This window comes from Ambystoma mexicanum, chromosome 2q (genome assembly GCF_040938575.1).
Source record: "Ambystoma mexicanum isolate Mex_15411 chromosome 2q, UKY_AmexF1_1, whole genome shotgun sequence".
NCBI lineage: Eukaryota > Metazoa > Chordata > Amphibia > Caudata > Ambystomatidae > Ambystoma > Ambystoma mexicanum.
The window spans coordinates 869,683,719-869,707,990 of NC_090924.1; the positions used below are offsets into that span (position 1 = coordinate 869,683,719).

Genomic DNA, 24,272 nt, shown 5'->3' on the forward strand with positions numbered 1-24,272 from the left:
TTTACAGCTGCCTTCCCCTACCTCTTCCTCCTCTTTCTCTTCCTACCTTATATCTGACTTAGCTTGACTATTGCAATAGCCTCTTCCTAAATCTTCCTCTTTCCTCTCTTCGCTCCCTCCAAATAATCCAGAATAGGACTGCAAGACTTATCCATGTCCTCAAGCCCAGGGACCACATCTCTCCTGCCCTAAAATCTCTCCACTGGCTCCTGGTGACTGCAAGGATCAAATTCAAAACCCTCTGCATCACCGACGAGGCTGTCTGGCACCTGGGGCCTCTCTACATCCAGCTTTCACTCCCGAAATACCGCCCAGACAGAATCCTTCCTTCTTCTGGCGCCAACTCTCTGCAGGTTAAATGTTTCTCCAAGCAGAGAGTGGGTGGTAGATCCCTCTCCTCGGCTGGCTCCTCTCTCTGGAACAGCCTCCCTCCACCCCTCAGCCGTGAGTCAGATCTTCTTAAGTTCCAGAAATGTCTCAAGACCTACCTTTTCTCCTCTGCATTCCCTCCCTCCCTTGCTAAACTCTCCATCTGCCGCTGCGACTGGGGTCTGGTCCCTTCAGAGTCATACATACCAGACCACAACCCCTACCAGTCACTCTGAGCAATTTGCCAGCACTTGCCCTTGGTCTCCATTTCCCGGACTATTCCAACCCAGTCCTCCCATCCACTGCACTCTTCCTCTCCTCCTTTCCCCTGGCACTTGCCGACCTTGGCCTGAACATAGCTTGCCCACCTGATCCCATGTGGATACCCCACTCTTGCACTTCTCCCTTGCCCCCCCACACCTCTTGCACTTATCACTTTGTCATGCACTAGCACAGTAGGATTGTCACAAGACCTAAATAACAGGTTCTTTGTTCCTGTTGTTTTCTTATGCTATCCCACCGCCCCCTCTTGTCTTGTGGCGCCATACACATGTCCAATACAAAAAATAAATAAATAGATTATGTCTAATCCAATCTTCTCTCAGGAACTTGAATTTTGAAGTGGCTTTCAAAAGAAAGACATTTTTATGGATAATAAAATCTAGAATACGGGTCACGATATGCTCCTTTTCAGATGATTGCAAATCCTTATACAAGATACCAGGTTAGCAATACGTGTTTTGTGTTTGTCCAGTGAAATTAACCCGGACCTGTATGCCTATAGTATAGAGTGCGTGGTGTGTGCTAACAGGTGTAAACCATACAAATGAGGCAGGGTCCACTGCTGCACATGATCCATTTCAGAGCAAGAGCAGGAAGCATCATTCATCCTTTACCACACACTTCATTAAACTCACAGAGGTTTTTTTTATAAGCAAGCTCCACAAATGCTCCAAATGTTGCGATCTTTACCATGGAGTCAGAAGGTGCTTTGTTAGTCCCACACTTGGTGTTTGCCCCTCCTGAGGGGGTCTTGGCCAGCCCCACCAAAATACACACAAAAGCACCTGAAGCTACCACTCTATTTCTTTTATTAGTGTACAGACCCAAGACTTTTACTGACTGAAAGCTTAAAAGTTGCTAGAAATGTTGCTACCATTGACACTTCGTGCCATGCTCATGAGGGTAGAAATGTTGTTGCCAGTGAGACCGTGAGAAAAGCTAATGATGCGGCCTCACCTCACATTGCCCAGACCAATGACAAAATTGCAATTGCAAACATTGTTGTCAGTGATACCCACTCTGCCTTACCTCCTAATGCCCAGACTAGCGACATAACTGCTGTGAGAAATGGTTTTAGTGATGCCCTCTGTCATGCCAATGTTGCTGCCACACCTCCACCTTGTCCAGACCAGCGACAAGAATTCTGCCAGAAATGCTTCTGTTAGAGATACCCATTGTCATATGCACTGCATCGCTTCACTCGGCTATGCCCAGACCTGTGATAATACTGATACGAGCACCAACCTTTCTAAGAAAAGAGGCTTTTGTCGACACCAGGTGAATGACTTAGATTCTAGACCATAGTACAGCTACCAAGTATCACCACCTACTATGCTCATCCTTACAACCACATCAATTAAAACATGCACTCTATCTGTCCAACCTACCTAAAGACCATAACAAGTGCACTGGAACTCTCAGGTGATGCCTCTTGTAGACCCAACCTCACCACTCCCAAACCTTCAGGAACATCACTCAAACTAGCTCTGGTCAATGCCCGTTCTTTACCTGCCCATGCACTTGACATCCATGACCTCCTGATGGAATGGAATTTGGACACCCTTGCTGTTACCGAAACTTGGCTGCATGCAGAGTCAGGCCTGGCCTTATTCCTAGCCATCTTGTCGGGCAACACCATCTTTTGAAGTGACAGACAGAATACTAGAGGTGGTGGAGTGGCCTTCATAGCTAAAGACCACCTTCACATCAGGCCCATCGACCCCCTGCTCAATGAACAGTTACATCCTATCTTCAAACTGACCACATCCCCCAACAACACCAACACTGTCCACCTTGTCTATCGCCCCCGTGTCCTCATATGAGCCTTTAAGGAAGACCTTCTCACATAAGGAGACAGCATGAAGGCGTCCTCGAAAGTTATCCTGCTATGCGACCTAAACCTAGGCTTTAACCATCCCTTTCACCTACAGGCAACCTCCTTGAACAACTCTCTGAGCTCCCTTGGATTCAGTTATTGTGTCAGTCTTCCCACTCATGTCAAAGGGTGGATGCTTGACTGTATAGCTGATCTTAACTGCTGTATCACTGCTATGTTGACATCCCCTTACCCTTGGTCAGACCACCATGTCATTGCTTTCACTATCCCTCTCGATCTGAAAACCAAGCACCCTATGGTGCTGCTACCTTCATCTCTGGCTCGTTGCTCCTGCCAACTAATTAAAGATTGCATCTTACCCCTCCTGAAGGCACTGAAACAGGAGCACCTTGACCACCAAGACCCTAAGACTCTTGCAGATCTCTATGCCAGAAGTCTAACCTCCGCTGTTGACACCATTTCCCGCTTAGCTCCAGAAGAAGCCAAACTAGTAGCGTACATCAGCACCTGGTTTGCCCGGGCCACGCAGAACCCTGAACCCAAGAAAACCTCAACAGACACATTAAAGCAGGCATTCTATAGTCTCTACAAGCAGTATAAACAAGCCATCATCCAAGCCACCACCCTTAACTCGAGAATAGCCAATGCCAAATCTGACACCAGGGAACTGTTCTCCACCCTTAGGGAACTGGAAGCCCCCGCTCCTGTTCCTTCTTCACTCACAAAAGACGTACGAGCATTCAGAATGCTATGCTGCATAAAATCAACACATTACATGAAACAATTTGGCCAAACAGTCTACCTTGAAGTGCTGAAACCAGAGCATCGCAACCACCCGCGCCTCCACCGCCAATACCCCAGGAACACCACTGTTTCACTTTAAAAATATCACTGAGCAAGAAACCCTACACATCCTACAGGGTCTGAAGCCCTCAAGATATGAAGGGGATATCTGTTCGGCAGTTCTCATCAAAGAATGTGCTGAAATCTTAGCACCTTTTATCAAAACATGTATCAAATCCTCCTTTTCGCCAGGCACTGTACCGTCTAGCCTAAAAGAAGCTTAGGTACTCCCCCTACTAAAAAAAAAACCCTTCGCCTGGCCTGGCCTTACAACTACTGGCCGATCACCACAGTCCCCTTGCTTCTGAAAACACTGGTCAGATCAGCCTTTGTCCAAATTCAACACCACTTGGAAGGTCACCACATCTTAAGAGTACGCCAGTCTAGCTTCCGTCCTGGCCAGGGCACAGAGCCAGCACTCCTAGACCTCAAAAATCAGATTGATGTGGTTAGGGATGAAGGGAGCCCTGCCCTGCTTCTCCTCCATGTCCTTTCCATGGCTTTTCACCTGGTCGACCATCAAATTCTCTGCAACCATCTCACCTCCGCAGCTGCTTTCTCACCTGAATCGACATCTTGGATTGCCTCCTTCCTGAAAGGCTGAGCAATCAAAGTCTTCTCTGAGAACCCCAGCACCGCTCCTGCTCCAATCAGTTGTGGTGTTCCACAAGGCTCATGCATCTTACCAATGCTATATAATATATTTACAATACCTCTTTTCGACCTCCTGTACGCGCTTGACATGACATACACCAACTATGCCGATGACATGCACATTCTACTGCCCCTCTCTGGCAACTTCTCAAATGATGCAGCACCCTTGAGTTCATTCTATGCAACTATCCAAGCTTGGATGGCAAATCATGGCCTCTGTCTTAATGATGAAAAGACTGAGCTCCTTTCCCTATCAACTGTACTAAAACAACTCAACCCTAAATGCCTAGCCTTTGACATTGATGGAACAAGGATTGCAGTCTCATCACCGGTAAAGACTCTTGGGTCTACCTCGATGCTACAATCTCCTTGTCCCGTCAAGTAAATGCTATCTCCTCGTCGGCGGCATGCACAAATAAATTGAAGAACACTGCCAGACCCTTCCTCTCCACAGACTGATGTCTAACTATGGTGTGCAGTAGTCAGTGCTAGACTTCACTACTGCAATGTGCTTTTTGCTGGCATATCTGCACACAATAGTCAAACACTTCAGAACATCCAAAATTACACTTTGCATGCAGCCTAGAATATTCCAAGATCAGAACACATCTCGGCGGCATGAAAAGCGGTGCACTGGCTCCCCATTCGAGAGAAAATCACCTTTAAAACACTCATGGTCATACACAAATGCTTTTCTAAAGCAGCCTGCACTACCTGGTCAATAAAATTACCAAAACCAATCATCCAGACCCACCAGAACACCTTATACCCACAGACTAGTGCAACCCAAGTTCAAACGAACAAAGGCGGGAAGGGCTAGCTTGCCAGTCATTGCTACAAAACAATGGAACACTCTCCCACTTGCTATCAGGGGGGGGGCAGAATCCTATTGGGATTTCCTGAGAGCCCTCAAATCCTGTTTGTCTGCCTAAATCAGCTTCACTGAGTATGTTTTCTGTTAACTCCTTCGGAGCTGCATGCTTTGTATAATCACACTGTAACCTCCCATATGTTATGTACTCTGCTATCTACATGTGTCTTATGACCTATTGCCACCATGCAACATGTAACTTGACTTAAGCAACAGCGCCTAGATGCCTTCAGGTTTGTGTGAGGTTTACAAATTAAAACTAAATAAAGTAATGGCTCCTACCCCGCACTATGGAAGCAGCTGGTAATGCAGTTTGCAGGAGAAAAAAGCAGATTGTAGCACACTACAAAGAAGGGTGTCCCTGTTGACTTCCTGTGACCACACATAGTTAATACTGTGCAGACAATATAAATGCACTGTACAATGCCTTTCACCCGTGTGGGGTTGTTCTAAGAATGATTTGCTATGTTTGATAATAGTACTTTGCGTCTCACATCCTGCACCCACATTTCAAAATGTCCCTGCCCGCAAGTTGCTAATGATTTTCTGTTCAGGGTAGCAGGTCTGGCTGTGAATGCAAAGTGCCTGCAGCAAGTCTCTCCAGTCATAGCGAAGTGTCGGGGCTGCCCCTGACACTGATAAATGCACGGGCTGACTAGCCATATGGGTTTAATAAGCACAATGAAGCCTCATCAATACAGATAATATTCTTGCATGTTCCCCTCCTTTTTCGAGGTGGAAATGAGAATGAATAGAAATGCTCATGGCAAAAATGAGGATTTCTATTAGTGCAGTGAAATGCTACCAGGAATCTGAGTAGACCACTGGTAGCAATGTGCTTTCCCGTGCGTCTGCCTGCTGACAAGGGCGGCCAGGTGCATGGAGGAAAAGATGAGGCAATGCCACCTATTAAAGTCCAACCCGTGGATAAGAATGTGTTTTTTATGTGCAGCAGATACTCTCGTTTCATCCTCCCTAGCATCATGCTGTAGCTGTGAAGTTTCCCTGCAATCAATCTTTTGCAGTGCACATGCAAAACTTGGGTATCACTGGTCAGGCTCTGGCATGGCTGACCTCTTTCCTCTCTGACCAACCCTCCCAGGTCCAACTTGGGTCCTTCCTCACTGCTATCTTTTTCTCTACCTGTGGTGTCCATCAGGGGTCTAACCTCTCTCCCTGTCTGTTCAACCAATACCTGGCCCTCCTTGCCCATTGCATTGCAGCTCTCTGCCCCAACTTTCAGTGCTGTGCAGATGACACCCAGCTCATTTTCAGGCTACCCTCGGTCTCCTCCTCTCCTTCGCTCATCTCTGACTGTCTTCTATCCAGGAGTGGTGTGCCGCCAATGCCCTCTCCCTTAACGCCAGTAAGACTGAGATTTTCCTCATCGGCATACTTGTCCCCACCTTTCATGTAGCTCTCTGGCCAGCCTCTTTTGGTCCTCTGCTTGCTCCCACCAGCAAGGCTAAAAACCTTGGGGTCATCTTTGACTCCACACTCTCCTTCTCTCCCCACATCTCTGACGTCTCTAAGAAGTCACACTACCAGCTACACCTCCTCAGAGGTATTCTTCCTTTCCTCCCTTCCCCCAGAAGCTCACTGTCTCCAGTGGCTCTCTCTAGGGTGGACTATTGCAACAGCCTCTTTCTAAATCTGCCTGCTTCTACTCTCCACCCTCTGCAACTTATCCAGAACAGAACTACGAGACATGTCCTTGGCCTCAAACCCAGGGATCGTATCTCTCCAGGACTGAAATCTCTGCACTGGCTATCAGTGGCTGCGAGGATTAAGTTCAACACCCTCTGCATCGTCCACAAGGCCTTCTGGGGCCTTGGACCTCAATACCTTCAACTCTCTCTTCCCAAATATCTTCCTTATCAAGCTCTTCACTCATCCACCTCCAACTCCCTCAGAGTCAGTCGCTTCTCCAAGCAACGAGTTGGTGGTAGATCTCTTTCTTCGGCTGGGGCCTCCCTATGGAACAGCCTCCCTGCCTCCCTTAAAGTTGAGAACCATCTCCAGTTCCGGAAGCACCCCAAAACCTTTCGCTTTGCTTCTGCTTTTTCTCCGCCTCTCCTCTGCTGGCCTTCTGGCTGTAACCGGTACTGCACTGTCTACCTGGACACCCTCTGATCGCGGGCCCAGGTCTTTCCCCTGCCAAGTGGCACACACCTGCACTGCCCTCCTGGCAACCTCCGCACTTGGGTACTGTTTCTGTATCCCTACAGTCCCCCTTCCAGCTCTTGACACCTGATGTCTGCACTTACCCATGCACTTGCCACATGCTGGCACTTACTTATTATTATTCCCTTGTACTGCACTGTCCCTGCCCCCTTCCAGCGCACTTGTGTGATCTGAATGACTCCATGCCCTTTTTCGTTTGGGCTATTAGGTGGCAATTGTGCCGCCTATAAGCCAAAACGATTGCATTAGAGTACAGATAGGAAGCAAGGGCATATGAGGAGAGACACACCTCCTTCCTGGGATCTCTTTGAATGCAAAGTTTGATGGTAAGGTTTGATTAAAGCAAGATCAAAGTGCCTGCCTGTGTTTTTTAAAGAAGTCTTCTGGTACTGTAAATGTGCAACTTCTGTAATACAAATGTCAACTGGGTCTGCCTCCAGCCACTCGATTTGTAAGCACTCTGCATGTCCTGGACTGAAGTCCTGTTCAAAACAAGCAATTGCAAAGCCGACAGTTTTGGCTTGTCTATAAACATTAGGGAAGTGCCTTTCCTATGCCTACACAAAGGCCCAAGCTGTTTTGCCATTGCCAATGCTTGTTTCTGTATTGCCTCGGGAGCAGACTGAGTAGCAGCTGAAGAACATATGCGCGCACACTCTAGTCTATGGATAGTATTTCAATCAAATACTAACAACTTTGTGGAAATGTGTTATAGACATAACATTTCACTGAGATGTTGATCTCCAACTGTAGTGTGCTGTATTGCTTTGTATATAGTTTACTTTGCTTTAATACAAAATGACAAGTGACTTTGTTTTGTGTTTTCAGAAACTTTGGAGAAAGGACCAATCAAATGTGACAGGTGAGGAATGGACCGAATTTTTCACGTGTGTCTCTTGTTAAACTTCTGGAAACTTTAGTGGTTGCATTTGCTCACAAGTGTGAAACTTTCCCCCTTCCCTCAATTTCGTTCAATTTAGTGCAGCCAATAAACATGGCGCCAAGAAGGATGAAACCTACTGGAAGGAAATCAATGCCGCCATGGCCTTAACTAACCTGGCGCACGTGGAGGACAAGCTGCAGGGGACGACCAGCTGCATCATCCAGAAGTCCTCGCACATCTCCGAAGTCAAGACTGTCAAAGTGCCGCTCATCATTCCACAATATTAGCAGGCTGTTGTGGAGCTCTTGGCGACCAACCCGCTCCCACGCGTTTGTTTTTACTCCAGCCCGAAAGATGGATCAGAAGCACATTGTAAATGTGTTTTCTTTCCTGCCTTCCAGAAGAGAGAAATGCTCCACCGGACTATGGAGATGCTCTTTAAAAAAGGAATGTAAATTATGGAACACTGTTTTTTTGTAATCAAGATATTAACTTATTTTATGCTACTCATACTAGTATGTAAAAGGTTTTCAGTGCTATTACAGAAAGTGCCTTGCCGTAGAGAAATAAGCTATAACGTGGGCATAACGGGGAGACCATTATGCCTCAAAATAGTACTGACACAATGCTTGATCTTTTTTAAAAAAAAAAAATTCCAAAGGGCTTTAATCAGTCTATGAATGAAGTCTGTTCAATGCCCTAACCTATTCCTCTGAGCACATTACTTTTTAAGAGTCTGATTTACAACAAAATGTACACTATGTCGGTCATATTAGGCAGTATTATCAGTAACTGTAAATATCTTTGGCTTTTTATCCATGTTTTTACTCTGTATACAATATTGTAAACTAAAAATGAAAAAATGGTTGGGTTATTTGAAAAGTGCAATATTTTACAACTTGTATTTCTAAGTCTATGATTTGTGTGTGTTCTGCAGGCCAGTCATTGCTATGAGGGCCGGGGTGCTTTATTGTCATACCTTCCGTGTTTAATTCTAATGCACCACATGCTGATCGGCTAGATGGCTGAACTGACTTATTGTTCAAGGTGAGGGACTACGCGCGACACGTACGCCTTGTGCATATTGCGCTTACATGGGCTGCAATCTACAGGACATTGTATTCACAAAGGATAATCGTAGAGACAATTGGTACAACACAACTTCCATCTTTTGGCAAAACACATGGCCCTTCTGGAGAATGCCAATCAGACTTTCGACCGGTTAGAGGAATGGAAAACGATTGTGTTGACGTTCCTGATGATGATCAAAAAAGCCAGATGTCTCTACTGCAATTGACACTCTTGATCAATATATATTCCAAGAGCTTCCATGATCGCCTGAAAACATTGAAGTTGGATTTTCACTATTCTGCCAATGAGTCCCAGTGATTTTCAAGCTAACCGGTGATGTTTGGCATGCAAATGGAAGGAGCAGCTGTAAACTGTTTTGGCAATTATTAAAAACTGCATATGGTCAAATTGGCTGAGTTTGAACAGAAATAAAACCTGTTCACCTTGATATACTCACACATTTCATAAAAGGGCTGGAAATACTGGTCACTCCTCTGCGATACTTGACGCCCATCCTGTTCAAATTCTTTAACAAGTAAAGACCTTGGGATTATTGGTAGTACGAGTTGTTTCATCAGACCGTTCAACTTCATCTTAACGAAGAACATCTTGGCAGTATAGCTCAATCATTGGCCCCAAGCTCGACTATGCAAATGCAGTTCATGCAGGTGCCCTCAAAACGCTATTCCAGATACTACAATACCTTTAAAATGGTGTGGCAAAAATAGTTACAGGTGCATCTTCTAGGGATTGAGTAGCCCCAATTGTTTGCCAGCTTCACTGGTATCCAGCCAAAGCTAAGAATAACATTTAGGGTGGCTATTTTGGTATTAAAAAGTTTGCACCACCCGGTATCTGACTACTTGATCTCAAGGATTCCATTTCACAGACCCAATAGGTTTCTTCACTCATCTTTTCTGTCCACTGTCATCCCCCAAGATTTAATTTAACATGGTGATAGAATATTCTCAGTCCAAGGTGCAAAAATATGAAATCCACTCACAGACCCACTGCACTGTGACCTTATCTATACTAGGTTGAAAAAGCATTTAAGAACATATTCTCTACTGTCCTTAATGGACTGTATCGGCAGGGCGCTACTTCACTGACCCTGGCATGGCTGCGAGCCTATATACTCTTGGGTTTCAGAGTTATAGGGCAATCATTCTATATCCAAGCCTGTGCAGCATACACATAACTTTCACACATCGAAAATAATATGACACCACAGGAAAATGATGCAGGATCTAGCAGGAATACACAACTCATGAATTTGTGACCTTATATCTGCATACTGTTCACAATTCATACATTTTGCATGAGTAGGATTGCACACAACTGATTTAGAAGTATCTGCAAGTTATTTAGTTCTGTCTTCTTTGTTTTAATAACTACCAGTTCCTACATAAATACTGCTGATTTTAAACCAATTAGTTCAATTTTGCCACACTTAATGAACCATTCACACCTTGATCATCTGTTGCAGTTGTATGTTAGTGTTTCAGATGTGCGCAGCAAAATGCACTTGTAAATGTATAAGAACACCCATGCACATTGTAACTTTTTGGGTGTTCACCAACATTTGCATGGCCATCCCAAGCCACTGGGTATGCCCATTTGTGCAAATCAGGAAGTAACTTACTTATTTACAGTGTACAAATGTGTTTGTACTTTGCGCAAATGGTAATCACATTTTGTCAATATTGAATCTTAGATGAATATAACTTACTTCTTTTTCTATACATGAAACATATCTATACCCATGAAAAGCTTCATGTATCGGCCCCAAAATGTACATGAGTGTTGCTCATATGCACATTTCCCATTGCTCGCCATCCCATTAACAGCCACATATGGTCTTAATTCAGCCCATGCAGAATCTGTGATGAGAAAACCTTGTCCTGAGTGACCACAGTCCATGCGATGTTTACTAGCAAATGCATGAGTTACTTTGCTGTACAACGGGAAAGAGTGTCAGATTCAATGTTTGCTCTTTGACAAGCATTTGTTGGAATTCAGTATCACGGTAAACATTAAATGCCTCTATACTTAAGAGAATTCTAGCCAAAGTATACCTTATTTTAACATATTTTTCTGAACACACAGCACACACATTTGTGTCTAGGTATACACAGTCTTCACCTGGCAAGCCTAATAGACTGTCTCAGCTTGATGCTGTATGCCTCGTTCCCTAGCAATTTACATTCGCATATGTGTAGCATGTTCTCCCTGAACTCTCTTACAAGCGACTATTTCAAGTAACTTGTAAATCTGCAATTACTATTTCTATTGCGAAACACTTTTTAAGACTAATAATAATTCAAGGAATGTTCTAAAGCCTGTTGCTCCAGCTTCTTCCTTTTAAAATCGGCCATTTTGCTGCTTCTCTCTTTGCTGTTCCTTTTCTTATGGTAAATATGAATTTGTGTTTGATTTATGTAACGTTAGATAGCTGTTTGTTTTCGTAATATTTAAATAGGATCCTTTCCCAGATAGGCACGTTTGATGGAAGAATGCTGGCATCTGTCTAGGGTCATTCCCGTTAAAACTCTGCTGGCACTTCCTTAACCAAAGTGCACCCTTTGGGCAAACCCCACATTGGGACTAATAACGAGTTTTGAATGTGCAGTAAACAAAATTGCAGTAGTAGAATTACGGCCACTTTTGCCACGTTACCAAATTCCAACTTTGGAGGTAAACTGAAGAAAAAAAAATACCAAAATGCTGTAGATGTTTTCTTCTCCTTGCCACCGAAAAATGAAGACTTTGCCGCATGCAGAATTATCTGCTGTGCCCATTGCTCAAAATACCCATTGGAATGATATGGACTCTATGAGTGGGGATGAGTAACACAATCCACAATTATGAGTGGCCGTAAAAGTGTTTGAGTTTAACTGGATTTCTAGTGGAAATATCTCCAAACTCATAATGAGGGCCATTGTGTTTTTTTCTTTATAGGGGTGCGCTATGGTATTGCATGAGGGTATATAACACCTTTCCTGTACTATCAAAGGGCCCGATTCAGGGAATTTTTTGGACGGTTCAAAGTGACGTTGCACTGCTGAAAAGGGACTTTGCACTGCCGACACAAACCCTGATTCATGGAACTGTGCAAAGTGTATTGTTTCAGTGCAAAGTCATTTTGTACTGTAGAAATGACTATGCACCGACTTTGCACTGCAAAAATACACTTTGTATGGCTCCATGAATCAGGGTTTGTGTTGGCGGTGCAAGGTCACTTTTCAGCAGTGCAAAGTTACTTTGAGCCGTGAAAATAATTCCATGAATCGGGCCCCTAGTGTGCGCCTGCTACATTTTTGGGCCTGAATTCATGAGTTGTTCCTTCATCTCCATGCATATACATCATGCAAAGGAGGGGATTCAGTTGCTTATGTGCTTGGTTCATATCAACAAATCATGGGCATGAGCAATGGGGGGCAGTGGGGGGCGGGGGTTTGTGTGTGTGTGTGCGTGCGCGCGCTCGCGCGTACAACACCCCAGAGCCACGAAATGGCACATGCACATTCTGAGAGTGGCTCAAGAGGTTCCAAGGGACCCTCTGGTGGGACACGCGTCAAAGAGTGCAATTACAGATTGCACCCCTCTTCCGGCCCTGGGAGGCCCGGCCTCTTGAGTATTCTGCGTTCACCCTCGTGGCAGCGTACAGAGGAAAAGTCCCACGACCATAGCTGTTGCAGGTGTAAAAGCAGTGTGCAGCATTGTAAACGCTCTGTAGAGGCGCTTTCTTTCAGTGATTGGGGTGGAAAAGTTCCTGGCTACTCCTGGCAGAGCCGGCTGCCCTGCAGTAGGTTTAGAACGGTACTTCCTTCATCCGGCCCCAGGGAGATAACCTTTCACCCACCAAAGAGCGCCCTCCAGGCATGTTATTATGCACTAGGAATAGTTTACATTTTTAGAGAAAAATCATCCAGATTTTACAGAAACGCAAGAAGAAATAACAAAATTCATATTAAAAAAACAAATAAGAGCAAACCGCGTGGACACGATTTCATTCGTTTCTCCCACTTATAAAGTCGGTTAAAGGCAATTGCAATATAAAGTACACAGTGTCTAGAGTGCTGCAAGAAGCTCTCCTGTCATTTCAGTCCAGCATGATTAACGCAAAATCATTCTCTTAGCAAAAAAGAAATCTCACTGCAAAATAGTTTTCTTGCATTTCTATCAAATCCTAACGTGTGTTCTGCTTCGAAAATATTCCTGGTTCAGTGTGCATTAAAATAAGTTGAAGTTTATATGTGTCAAATTAGACTAACCAATTGGCAATCCTTTTCTCTATACACCGTGAAAGTTATATATACAAATAGAGTTAATCCTTAAATTGAAAACACATGACCCACAGGAGCTTGCCAGTCTATGTATTTAGCTCTGCAGGCTGGGATTAGGCACACAGCTGAGGCTAAGTCATGCATCAGAAGATAGCTGCTTGGGTTTCTCTACATGACTACCCTTAAGTGAAAGCTTTGACCACAGAAACATTTCTGACATTTAAGACCTTTTCAATCAAACAGCAGCACTGAAGCCAGTGTTGTGCTGCTGGAATGTAGAGCTGAAAAGCCTAACATCATAATATTTATTTTATATATTACCAAAGGTTATGTTACATGTGTTTATCTGGCTTTTAACCTAATAAACATGATTTGGAAGCTCCTTGTTGCAGAAAGCCCCTACTTTGGTGTATTTGTATTCAGTAAACAAGGACATCATTTTCATGTAGCTGTAGAACCACACACGGCAGCCAGTAGTATCATTATAATGATCTATGGAGGCCAATAATGTTTAGAAAAGATAGGTGTGTACGGCTGTGAGACTGTCACATTCTAGCACGAGGTGCCTTAAGGGAAGTCACTGCTTCATTTTGCTTTCATTTCGATCATGACTATATAATTTGATCTTTTAAAAAATCATTGTGCTAAAACTTTTGCATGAAGTCACCTTATGTGTATTTATGCAATATAGTTAACTAGTCTTCCAATTCTACAAGCATAAGGAAACACCACAAACGTATTTTTTTGATTGCCTTATACTTTTCAACATGTGAGCTGGAAATTCAGAGTGGTACATGAAACTACCACCACCTTTAAGTACATATGTGATCCCTTTTGAAGTGCTTCCTGAATCAATGTTGGCCATTTCATGAATATTGCTACGAGACCAACCTAATGGCACTGACACTATGAATCAAAATCCAAGACTTTGACCTGTGCAGCAGCGAGCACATAACTCACTGAGCTATCTGACCCGCTATCCGATCTTTAATTCCATTCCATATGCCCATGTTCGCTTGCACTAGAGCTGCCTAGCTTTGTTTGTCATGTGTCTTTAAATAAAAGGTTACAATTGCTTGTATGGAAACGTGAAGAATAGTTTCCCAAAGACAGCAGCCTGTTATTCATAACTTACTTGAGCTGCCTAAACATCTTTTCATTATCATTGCTGCTGCAAGGTGTGCAACGTGCTGTGATGTAATATAACAATACCTTTTATTTAATATACGATAGCAGCGGTTCGATACGGAAATAATGTTTTGTAAATATATTTTATACTTTTCTTTTCATTTGCTCTTACAATGACATAAAAGGGGCCACGTGGAACATGCATTTTGTTGTGACTGTATGAACAGATGAGGTTTGCTTTGAAATGTTTTGCATCGTTATTTGTTCAAGATTCCAGAACAGGGACTTTTTTTATATTTTTCATACTGGATTTTGACAAAATTATGCAAGGTTGAGATTGAAGACTAAAAGCAAATATTTCACCTTTGTTTATACTATGATAAATTATTCTGACATAAAATATTTGTGACAATAAATTATGTTTTTTTCAAACGCATCTGTTGACTGTGTTCTGCCTCCTTTTGCTGCAAATGGTTACTTGTCCCATAGCCATGCGACTACTCCAACAGCACCGTTCTGCAGGCACACGGATCATTCCTAGACGATGCATGGAAATTGCCTTTCATGTGAAGTCCCCCGAGCTTGCAGGAAACTAAGTAGCATTTGAGCTAACACACGTTTTGGCATTTTTTCATTATGCAATTATATTTCATTTATTTTTCCTTTCACCGCTTTAACATTTTTTGGCAACAGAAAAGTACTGGTTTGAGCAAAAGAATATCCAGAATTGCACTGTGCCAGTAGTTTAGTGAGGTTGAATATAATTATTTTATTGTTTAAAAAAAGGATTTTACTGCTGCTCTTTGTTTCCATGCACCATGTGCAAGCATTTTTCTTATATTAAGAAATGCGGCGCTTAACCTTGGACAAGGTTGAAGGCGTCCATCACAGGAGAAGCTTGTTATACTAGAGTCCAGAATTCTTTATCTCCCCATAGTCCACTACTCTGTTGACAGAAACGTCTTATATGCGGTGGACGTGAACTCTATCTGCTTCTGAAATTAAAAATGGCTAAACTTTGCACTTTCCGTTTTGGTGAGAGAGTACTTTACGCTTCATTCTATTTTACGCTTCAAGAAAGTGATAGATTGCTTAACTTTGCTGTATTATTTATAAAAACAATTGTTGAAAACTGCAAGTTTTAACTTCAATTGAATACAAAAAGAACACTAATATTTGTGATTCCAAAGAGTGCATCTTTTTAAACCCACACACCGCAATCTTCGCCTTGCATCATGCATGTTAGATCCTGAGTCATCAAATATCTGCGTCTACTCGCTTACACCAGAAAAAGTGGCCTCCCAATTCACAAAGGACATCTGAAGAAAAAAAAACGAAAAATGAATGGGTGTATCCTAGAGGCGGTCTTTCAGATGCCCTTTCCTCCTTTACGCAAATAAGGGGGCATTCCTGGGAATTTTAAAGCACACCCCCAATTCACAAACGGTTCATTTCTGACCGGGGTCAGAACAGGGGTGGAAATGTTTTTTTTCAGTCATTTCCCAGAGACGGACCCTCTATTTTCTGATGTTTGATTAAAGGCCCCACACACCCTGACCCCTAACTATGAGTTTGGTATGATCCTGGTGTAAGGATATTTACTCCAGCTCAGTCCAAACGCCAGGCTAACTAATGCATGACAATAGACATTAATAGAACACTGGAACCTGCATTTCATGAATGATCACTTCTGTTGTCACCTTTCTCCCTGCTTGCTAAACAATATGGATAACCCTCTTTCCCCCTCCTTCCTGAGATTGGCGCCAGGTTTCTTACAGAAGGATGCTTGATGATGTCACCGTTTAAGGGCAGCTTAGGAACGTTCTGCCTGTTGCTATTGTTCACGCAGCAAGTTCAGATTCCACGAAACAGTTAATTTACGATGCCTGTAAAATTAACTGTGTCCCTGTTCACAACCATGTCAGATAAACATGAACACCTGACCACATCTCACAACTTTGTAAGTAGAACGCAGGCACTGCCCACTCTTCTTCAATGCCGAATGTAGGGAAATCCACATGGACCAAAAAGCCAGATTGACATTCAGGTAAAGTATGTGGATGGAACGGGTGAAGCGGATGGAACAGACGATGCTTGTAAAATGGATAAGGTGGGCAGAACGGGTGAAGTCGGTGAAAAAGATGATGCTTGTAGAACGCATAAGGTGCATAGAACGGGTGAAGTGGGTGAAACAGATGACGCTTGTAGAACGGATAAGGTGGGTTAAACGGGTGAAGTGGGTGAAACAGATGATGCCTTTAGAACAGATAAGGTGGGTAGAACGGATGAAATGGGTAGAACAAATGATGCTTGTAGAACGGATAAGGAGGGCAGAACGGATGAAATGTGTAGACCGGATGATGAAGGGGTAACATCCATAGATCGGACGAAGTGCATGGATCAGAAGGAATACACAGAACTGATTGAACAGATAGAGTGCATAGAACTGAGCGAGTACATGCAACGGATGGAATGCACAGAACAGATAGAGGGCACGGAATAGACACTGTACAAAAATGGTTAGAGGCATGGAATGGTTTGAGTGCATGGAGTGGTCTGAATGCATGGAATGGTCTGAGGGCATGGAACGGGTGGAGTACATGGAACGGCTGGAGTGCATGGAACGGTTGGAGTGCCTGGAACTGTTAGGCGGAAACCTGTGCAGTTCCCCCTGGGACCACTGCAAAAGATTTAGGACTACAGGTGTTTGGCAGTAAACACACTTGGTAGCAGTCTGTACCACACAGATTCACTTGGTAGCTGTGGCTGAGCAGTCAGACTTCCCTCAAGAAGAGTTAGGCAGTATACAGAGTATTCACAATAGGTCAAGAGAACACAATAGAACAAGTAAACACTGACCAGGGCTTGGTGTAAAAGAGATATAATTATTTATTTAAAACCACATCTAGAAAAACACACAGGCACTTATAGTAAGCAATTCATAAACACGGTCACTAAAAGATATACACTCCCTTAAAAGAATATTAGACAAGTCTTAAGTAAAGCCCCACTTATTTGCAGACAGCGGTGAGTGCTTAACGTAGATGGCACTCTAATCATTCGGTTTTAAAAAGGGAGAGAAAAGCAGAGAATAAATTGAAACAGATCTTAACACTTTTTCACAAACACAACAAGAGAGGAAGGCAAAGTAACACAGTGAATTCAGAGTCAGTAGGCCGAATCCGCTTTAAGAGGATCAAAACGAAATGTGTCCAAGGTCACATGGATGGTTGCAGTGCGCAAAAGTCTTGTAACGGTTCAAAAAGGAGTTGGGCCAAACAAAGGGACCAGTTAGAGGGTCAAGGCGGCCAGCCCAGTCCAGAAGGTTAAGGGGTTATTATTACCTTGTAGCAATCTTTAGAAAGGGAGGCCTGGCGGACACGGTACCTTAAAGTGGTGAGAACACGCCAGCGGGGGCAGTTGTTCCTGGCAGCGGATGCAAGTCGGTGCTTCGTCCAGGGGAAGAGAGGATCTCGTCGGGGAGGAAAACAGGAGTCCGTTGCACTGCCAGGGAAGAAACCAGCCGCAGAGTTTCTCAGGTAAAAGGAGCGGTCCGTTGATTCGCGGTTCAGTGGTAAGTGGCTATCCGGCCGCCGGGTTGCTTGGCACGGGCAGTTCGACCACAAACCGGTCTGGGGTGCGAAGAAAAGAAGGTAAACTGGTTGTGCCCACCAGTCAGGGGAAGAAGCCTCTCCAGCCGGGAGATCTTCTCTGTCGTCGGAAAGTGGTGAGTCGGTTCTGCAGGGCTCCACCGGTGGTGTCATCGTGGTAGGTCAGCTCAGCTTTTCCCTTGTCGGATTCTCAGGTCCTGTGGTGACTTCTGAAGTTCCAGTCCCCAAAGCCCTGCTTTTATGCAGCGTACCCCCATTCACTCAGCCTAGCTGTCAATCAAACATGCTAAGTGGTGAGCCGGCCGGCTCACCACTTGGGCCAATCACACAAGAGTGCGACTTGAGTTACCAGGGTAACTCAGTCCAGGGTGCCTAAGCCCCCTCCCACACCCCCTGTGGTACCCAGACAGAGTGGCACCACCTTTGGAGGCTTCTGTGGAGAAGCCCGCCAAAAAGTGGAACAAAGGGCTCGATTTGGGTTGGAGTCACAGAAGAGAACACAAACGCCATTTTAGAATCGAGTCCTGGCAAAAAATACCAACCGGCGAATTAATATTAAATAAATAAACCGGCGGTATGTTCGAGGCTATGAGAATTAAATAATTAAAGTTGGTAGCCTCGAACAATGGGAAAATCCCATAGGGAAATATTTGCAGTCGAATATAAAAAGTAGTTTCCACTGCCACCAGCCAAAACTCGATCAGGGGGGACGGAGACGTGCCCCCTCGACTAACAGACCCCAGGGCAATCGAATTGCCCCGACCAGTACGTCCACAATATGATGGTTTGTACTGGTTTCTGTTAATAATTTTGGACTAGTAAAGCCAATGGTGACTTTACATGCCCTGGGAGACAGTTGTCAGTCCCAGGGTATGGAGTCTATGGGGGGGGTGTCACTATGACACCCCTGTGTTACTGCACGGAGGGTGCTGTGTAACACACATAGTAAAAACACATGAGACCCTATGGAGTAAAGGACCCCATAGCCCAGAAAACACATTAACAGTCAACGGAACACCATAAATCATGTCCATGAGTGGGAGAAAAAGAGTCTCACTCTTGGCAGGAGAAAAAAACAAACTCCAGAAATACAGCAAAGCTGCTGGGGGACTCACTAGGTTAGGAAATTCAGCCTAAAGAGATAATTCTCCCTAACACTCGCCCCCCCCCCCAGACTAAGGGACAGGAGGATTTAATCCACTCCTGGATGAATCTCATACCTCTAGTCGATGACATACATCCTAGAGAGACCATCAGCATTTTGGTGGTGACACCCTGACCTGTGCTCAAGGGTGAAATCAAACCCTTGCAGGTAGATTGACCATCTCAATAGTTTTGGGTTTTCCCCTTTCATTTGCATTAACCATCTCAAGGGTTGCTGGTCAGTCTGAATGACAAAAGTAGAACCATACAAGTATGGCCTAAACTTCTTCAGAGCCCACACAATAGCAAAACACTCTCGTTCAATGGTTGCCCACCTGGTTTCAGGATCCTTCAGTTTTCTACTGATGAAGCAAATGGGGTGCTCCCTACCTTTCCCATCCAGTTGACTGAGGACTGCACCTATTCTTACATTTGAAGCATCTGTTTGCACAATGAAAGTCTGGTGGTAGTCAGGAGCTCTGAGTACTGGGGCTTGGCAAAGAGCCCTTTTCAGGGTTTCAAAGGCCTGATTGCATTCCTCATTCCACCTAACCTTTTTAGGGAATTTAGGAGAGGAGATGACATTCAGTGGAGAAGCTATGGGCCCATAGTTCTCAATGAAATTCCTGTAATACCCAGTGAGACCTAAGAAGGCTCTCACCTGGGTCTGAGTAGTAGGTGTTGTCCAATTTTGCACAGCTTCAATCTTACTGGGCAAAGGCCTTATTTCTCCACCTCCTACCTCATGTCCAAGGTAGACCACTTTACTCTGTCCAATCTGGCCTTTATGGTTAGATTGGGCTTTCCAAGAGCCTGCAAAACATATCGCAGGTGGTCTACATGTTCTTCCCAGGAATTGCTGAACTCTGCTATGTCATCCAAGTATGCCCTGCAGAAGTCCTCCATCCCATTCAGAACCTGGTTTACCATCCTTTGAAATGTAGCAGGTGCATTTTTCAGTCCAAAAGGCATAACCTTAAACTGGTATAAGCCAACTGGGGTAGAAAATGCAGTTTTCTCCTTGGCATGGTCTGTCAGGGCTATTTGCCAATAGCCTGACCTCAAGTCAAATGTGCTGAGGAACTTGGCTGCACCAAGTCTATCCGCCAACTCATCTGTCCTTGGCAAAGGGTGGGCATCAGTCTTAGTGACTGCATTAAGAGCTCTGTAATCCACACAGAACCTAAGTTCTTTAGATCCTGCCTTTGGTACTAACACAACTGGGCTAGACCATGGACTAGTAGAGGGCTCTATTACCCCGAGATCAAGCATCTTGTTGACCTCACCTTTGATGTGGGTTCTTACATTTTCTGACATTCGATATCCTCTGCTTTTGACTGGCAGACAGTCACCAGTGAGTATGTCATGCTGTCCCCAAGGGGTCAGACCTGGTGAAAGTGAGAACAGGGAGGCAAACTGATTTAACATAGACTTGCACTCTTCCTGTTGCTCAGGTGTCAGATTTGAAGAGATTTACTCCTTCAATCTTTTCATCTAAAGGTAAGCCTCTGAGGAGATCAGAAAGAGCTTCACTCTCTTCTTCTTCCTCTGATGATGCTAGAAGCAAAGCTCCTACATCAGGTCTGGAGACATACGCTTTTAGTCTGTTGGTGTGGAAGACTGTTGGAGCCTCCTTGGGGTTGCCCAAGTCCACCAGATAGTTGACCTCTCCAAGTTTACCCACAACTTTGAAGGGTCCCATCCATTTGTCTTGCAAGGCCCTATGCCTTGTTGGAATTATAACGAGAACTAGCTGGTCCCGAGTAAACTCAACCATGTTAGCCTTTTGTTCATGCCAGTGCTTGACCAATGCTTGTCCAGCTTTCAAGTTATCACTAGCTTCTGCCATCATTTGTGACATTCTCCTTCGGAGACCTATCATGTAGTCAGTCACTCTGACTGGCTTGGGGGAAGGAGCACTCTCCAACCCCTCCTTGATCAGGGCCAATGGACCTCTGACTGGATGACCATAAAGAAGTTCGAAGGGAGAATAACCTACTCCCTCCTGAGGGACTTCTCTATAAGCAAAGAGAAGGCATGGCAGTAGAAGGTCCCACTTTCTTTTAAGGGGGTCCTCTAAAGCACCTATCATGCTCTTCATGGTTCTGTTGAACCTTTCAACCAGTCCATTTGTCTGAGCGTGGTATACGGTTGAGAACTGGTAAGTAACTCTGCAGGTTTTCCACATGGTTTTCATGTTGTGGGACATAAAATTCGACCCCCCCTGTCAGAGATTACTTCCTTAGGAAACCCAACCCTGGTAAAAATACCAAGGAGGGCCTTAGCCACAACCGGAGCTGTAACAGTCCTCATAGGAATTGCCTCAGGGTACCTAGTAGCATGGTCTACTACAACAAGTATAAACCTGTTGCCTAAGGAGGTTGGAGGATCAAGGGGACCAACATTGTCAATCCCTACTCTCTCAAATGGGACTCCCACAACTGGGAGAGGCACTAAAGGTGCCACATTCTTGGAGCCAACCTTACCAGAAGTCTGGCAGGTATGGCAGCTCCTGCAGTATTTGTGTACTTCAGCCCCCATCTTTGGCCAATAAAAGTAGAGTGAGAGCCTTTCCTTAGTCTTCTTGAAACTCAAGTGACCAGCCAAAGGAATCTCATGGGCTAACTGCAAGAACTGTGGTCTGTTCTCTTGGGGTACTACAAGTTGTTTGTTGTCCCCAGGTGCAGACTCTGTTGGTTCACTGTAGAAGAAGCCATCTTCCCAGTGTAACCTATATTTCCCAGGCTCCTGCCTTTCAGCCTGAGCATCTGCCTGGTGGCGAAGTCCTTCCAGAGTTGGACATTCTCTCTGTCCCTTACTGAAGTCTGCCCTGTTGGGTCCACCTTCTGCCAGTAAAGACTGCAGCTCAGGATGGTCAACAGGATCCAGATCTCCAATGAGTTCCTGGCCTTCCACTAGCTCTTCTTCAGAGTCTAGTTCAACCACACAGGGTTGTACCTCCCTCTCAGCCTCAGCTGGAGGGGGAGTTACTGGTGTAACTTTGGACAACCTAGGGGAAGTCCTGGTTGGCTGCACTGGAGTGCTGACTGCTGGTTTCTTGTTAGAAGTCTTAGGTTTCCCCTTTGCTTCTTGTTGCTTAGAGACAGCAGCTGACATCTCCAGTGGAGCAGGAGTGATCTCTTTCTTCATCATCTCCTTGGGAGTACCTCTCATGTTCTCTCCCTTGCAGGTCTGGTGAGCTCCTGTAACCTTTTACTAGGAGGTCGGGGGGTATGTGACACTACTCCAAGAGTTTTCAAGTCATTACCCAGCAGAACCCTTCCTGGCACCTCACTTTGTATGCTGACAGGTATCTTCACAGTCATGTCATTACACTGGATGAGAACTGGTAATTGGGGAAGCATCTGCACAGGCCCTCCAGCTAACTTGGTGAGGCGTTTGGTTGCCTTAGCAACATCCTCAGCCTGAAAAAACTATTTGTCCACCACAGTTATGCTGGCCCCAGTGTCCCTAATGGCAGGAGTCTCCTGACCATTCACCTGGACACTGTCCTTATAATACTCTTCAGTATTATCTGGGATAGAATTATAGACATCTAAGTTCTGTTGTTCCCACAGACCCAGAGACACTAAAGAAACACTGGCTGAGACTCCAATGGGTTCATCAGGCAGCAGTAGAAATTTTCCACTTGCCATTTGTACTTCCTCCTCTGGAGCGAAGGCTAAGGAGACAAGCTGGACCCCTTAAGTTTTACCCTTACAGCTGGGATCTCCTTTCACATGGTCAGTAGATCAGTAGAGCCACAAACAAAGCATTTACCAAATGCTTTCTGGAATGGTGGCTTGTTCTGACCTCCTTCTGGTTTGGCACCAGGAGGTACACTAGCCCGATTTGGTGTCCCTGGTGGCTTACCCTTTTGGTTCTGTTTGGGACCCTCTTTGGAATTGGAATTATTAGAATTCTCTTTGGAGTCCGTCTTTGGCTGTTTTCCCTCATCCTTTTTCTGAGTAGCCCCTGAATCCTTGTGAGTGGCTCTGTTGGTAACCCACAAGTCAGCAGCCTTAGCTAACTTCCTGGAATCTAATTCCTTTGAATCAGCCAAGTGCTGTCTGAGCTCAGGAGAGCAGGCATCATAAATTGACTCCAACATTACAAGATTCTTCATTCCTTCATAAGTGTTAACTCTGTAACCCTTAATCCATCCCTCTAAGTTTTTCAAACTTTCACTCACCCAGGTAGCCCCAGGGGTACCATCATGCTTTTTGAGTGTCCTAAACCTCTTAAGGTACTGGGAAGGGGTCTTCCCAAATCTAGCTATCAAAGCTAGTTTCACACATTCATAATCCTTCTTATCCACCTCCCCCAACTCCATTACCACATCAGTTGCAACAGGGGGGAGCCTAGAGAACAACCAGGGAAGTAACTCATTCCCTATGATGTCCTGGAGCCCATGATTGTACTCAAACATGTTTAACCAATCCAACACATCCAACTTAGGTTCATACATACCCACTAATTCCTTAGGCATCCGGGGTCTTTTGGGACTGGAACTCCTAGAAGAACCAGAGGAGAGAGAAGCATTTTCCACAGACAACTTTTTCATTTCTAGTTCATGATTAAGCTCTATTTCTCTGAGTCTTAATTCAGCTTGCTTCTGCTCAGCCTGGGCATTCATTCTTCTGAACTCTAGCTCTTGGTTTCTTTCAGATTGAGCAATAAAACGTTTGTACTCTAATTCAAGCTTCATTTTTTCAAGTTCAAAATAAGCAGGGTTACATGTAGGACCTGGTATAGGCCCAGTAGGTACAGTAGGTAAGGCAGACAGAGGCTCAGAGTGGCTAACTTCATTAGGTTCATTTTCCTCTTCTGACTCATTATCAAGACTTTGATTCAGATCAATACCATCACTGTTTTCTACATTTGCTGGGGGGTGGGGGGGTAGATTCCTCTGTACCACCCAGACTTTGGTTTTCTAACAATCTTTCAATAAGTTCCATTTTCTTGCCCTTCTCAGCGGGATTCTTATGTCTACACAATACTTTTAAACAATCAGCAGTTTTGGCAGACAATGATTCTAGGGTATAACTCTCCATAACAGACATAGTTAGAAAATCAGCTTTTTAGTGCTAAGTTCTGTGGTTAGTTGTCC

General features: G+C 44.6%; 1 protein-coding gene across 2 annotated transcripts in view; it reads left to right on the plus strand.

The window, feature by feature from the left end:
* Positions 1–14,844, plus strand: part of MKX (mohawk homeobox) — a 381,505-nt gene extending 366,661 nt beyond the window's left edge. Inside the window, exons 6-7 of one of the 2 annotated variants that reach the window (XM_069648109.1) lie at positions 7,869–7,902; positions 8,021–14,844. In XM_069648109.1, the coding sequence (XP_069504210.1) occupies positions 7,869–7,902; positions 8,021–8,210 (224 nt within the window). In that variant the 3' untranslated portion in view covers positions 8,211–14,844. The remainder of the gene's footprint in view (positions 1–7,868; positions 7,903–8,020) is intronic. The other variant, XM_069648111.1, reaches the window with a different exon arrangement.
* Positions 14,845–24,272: the final 9,428 nt, after the last annotated feature.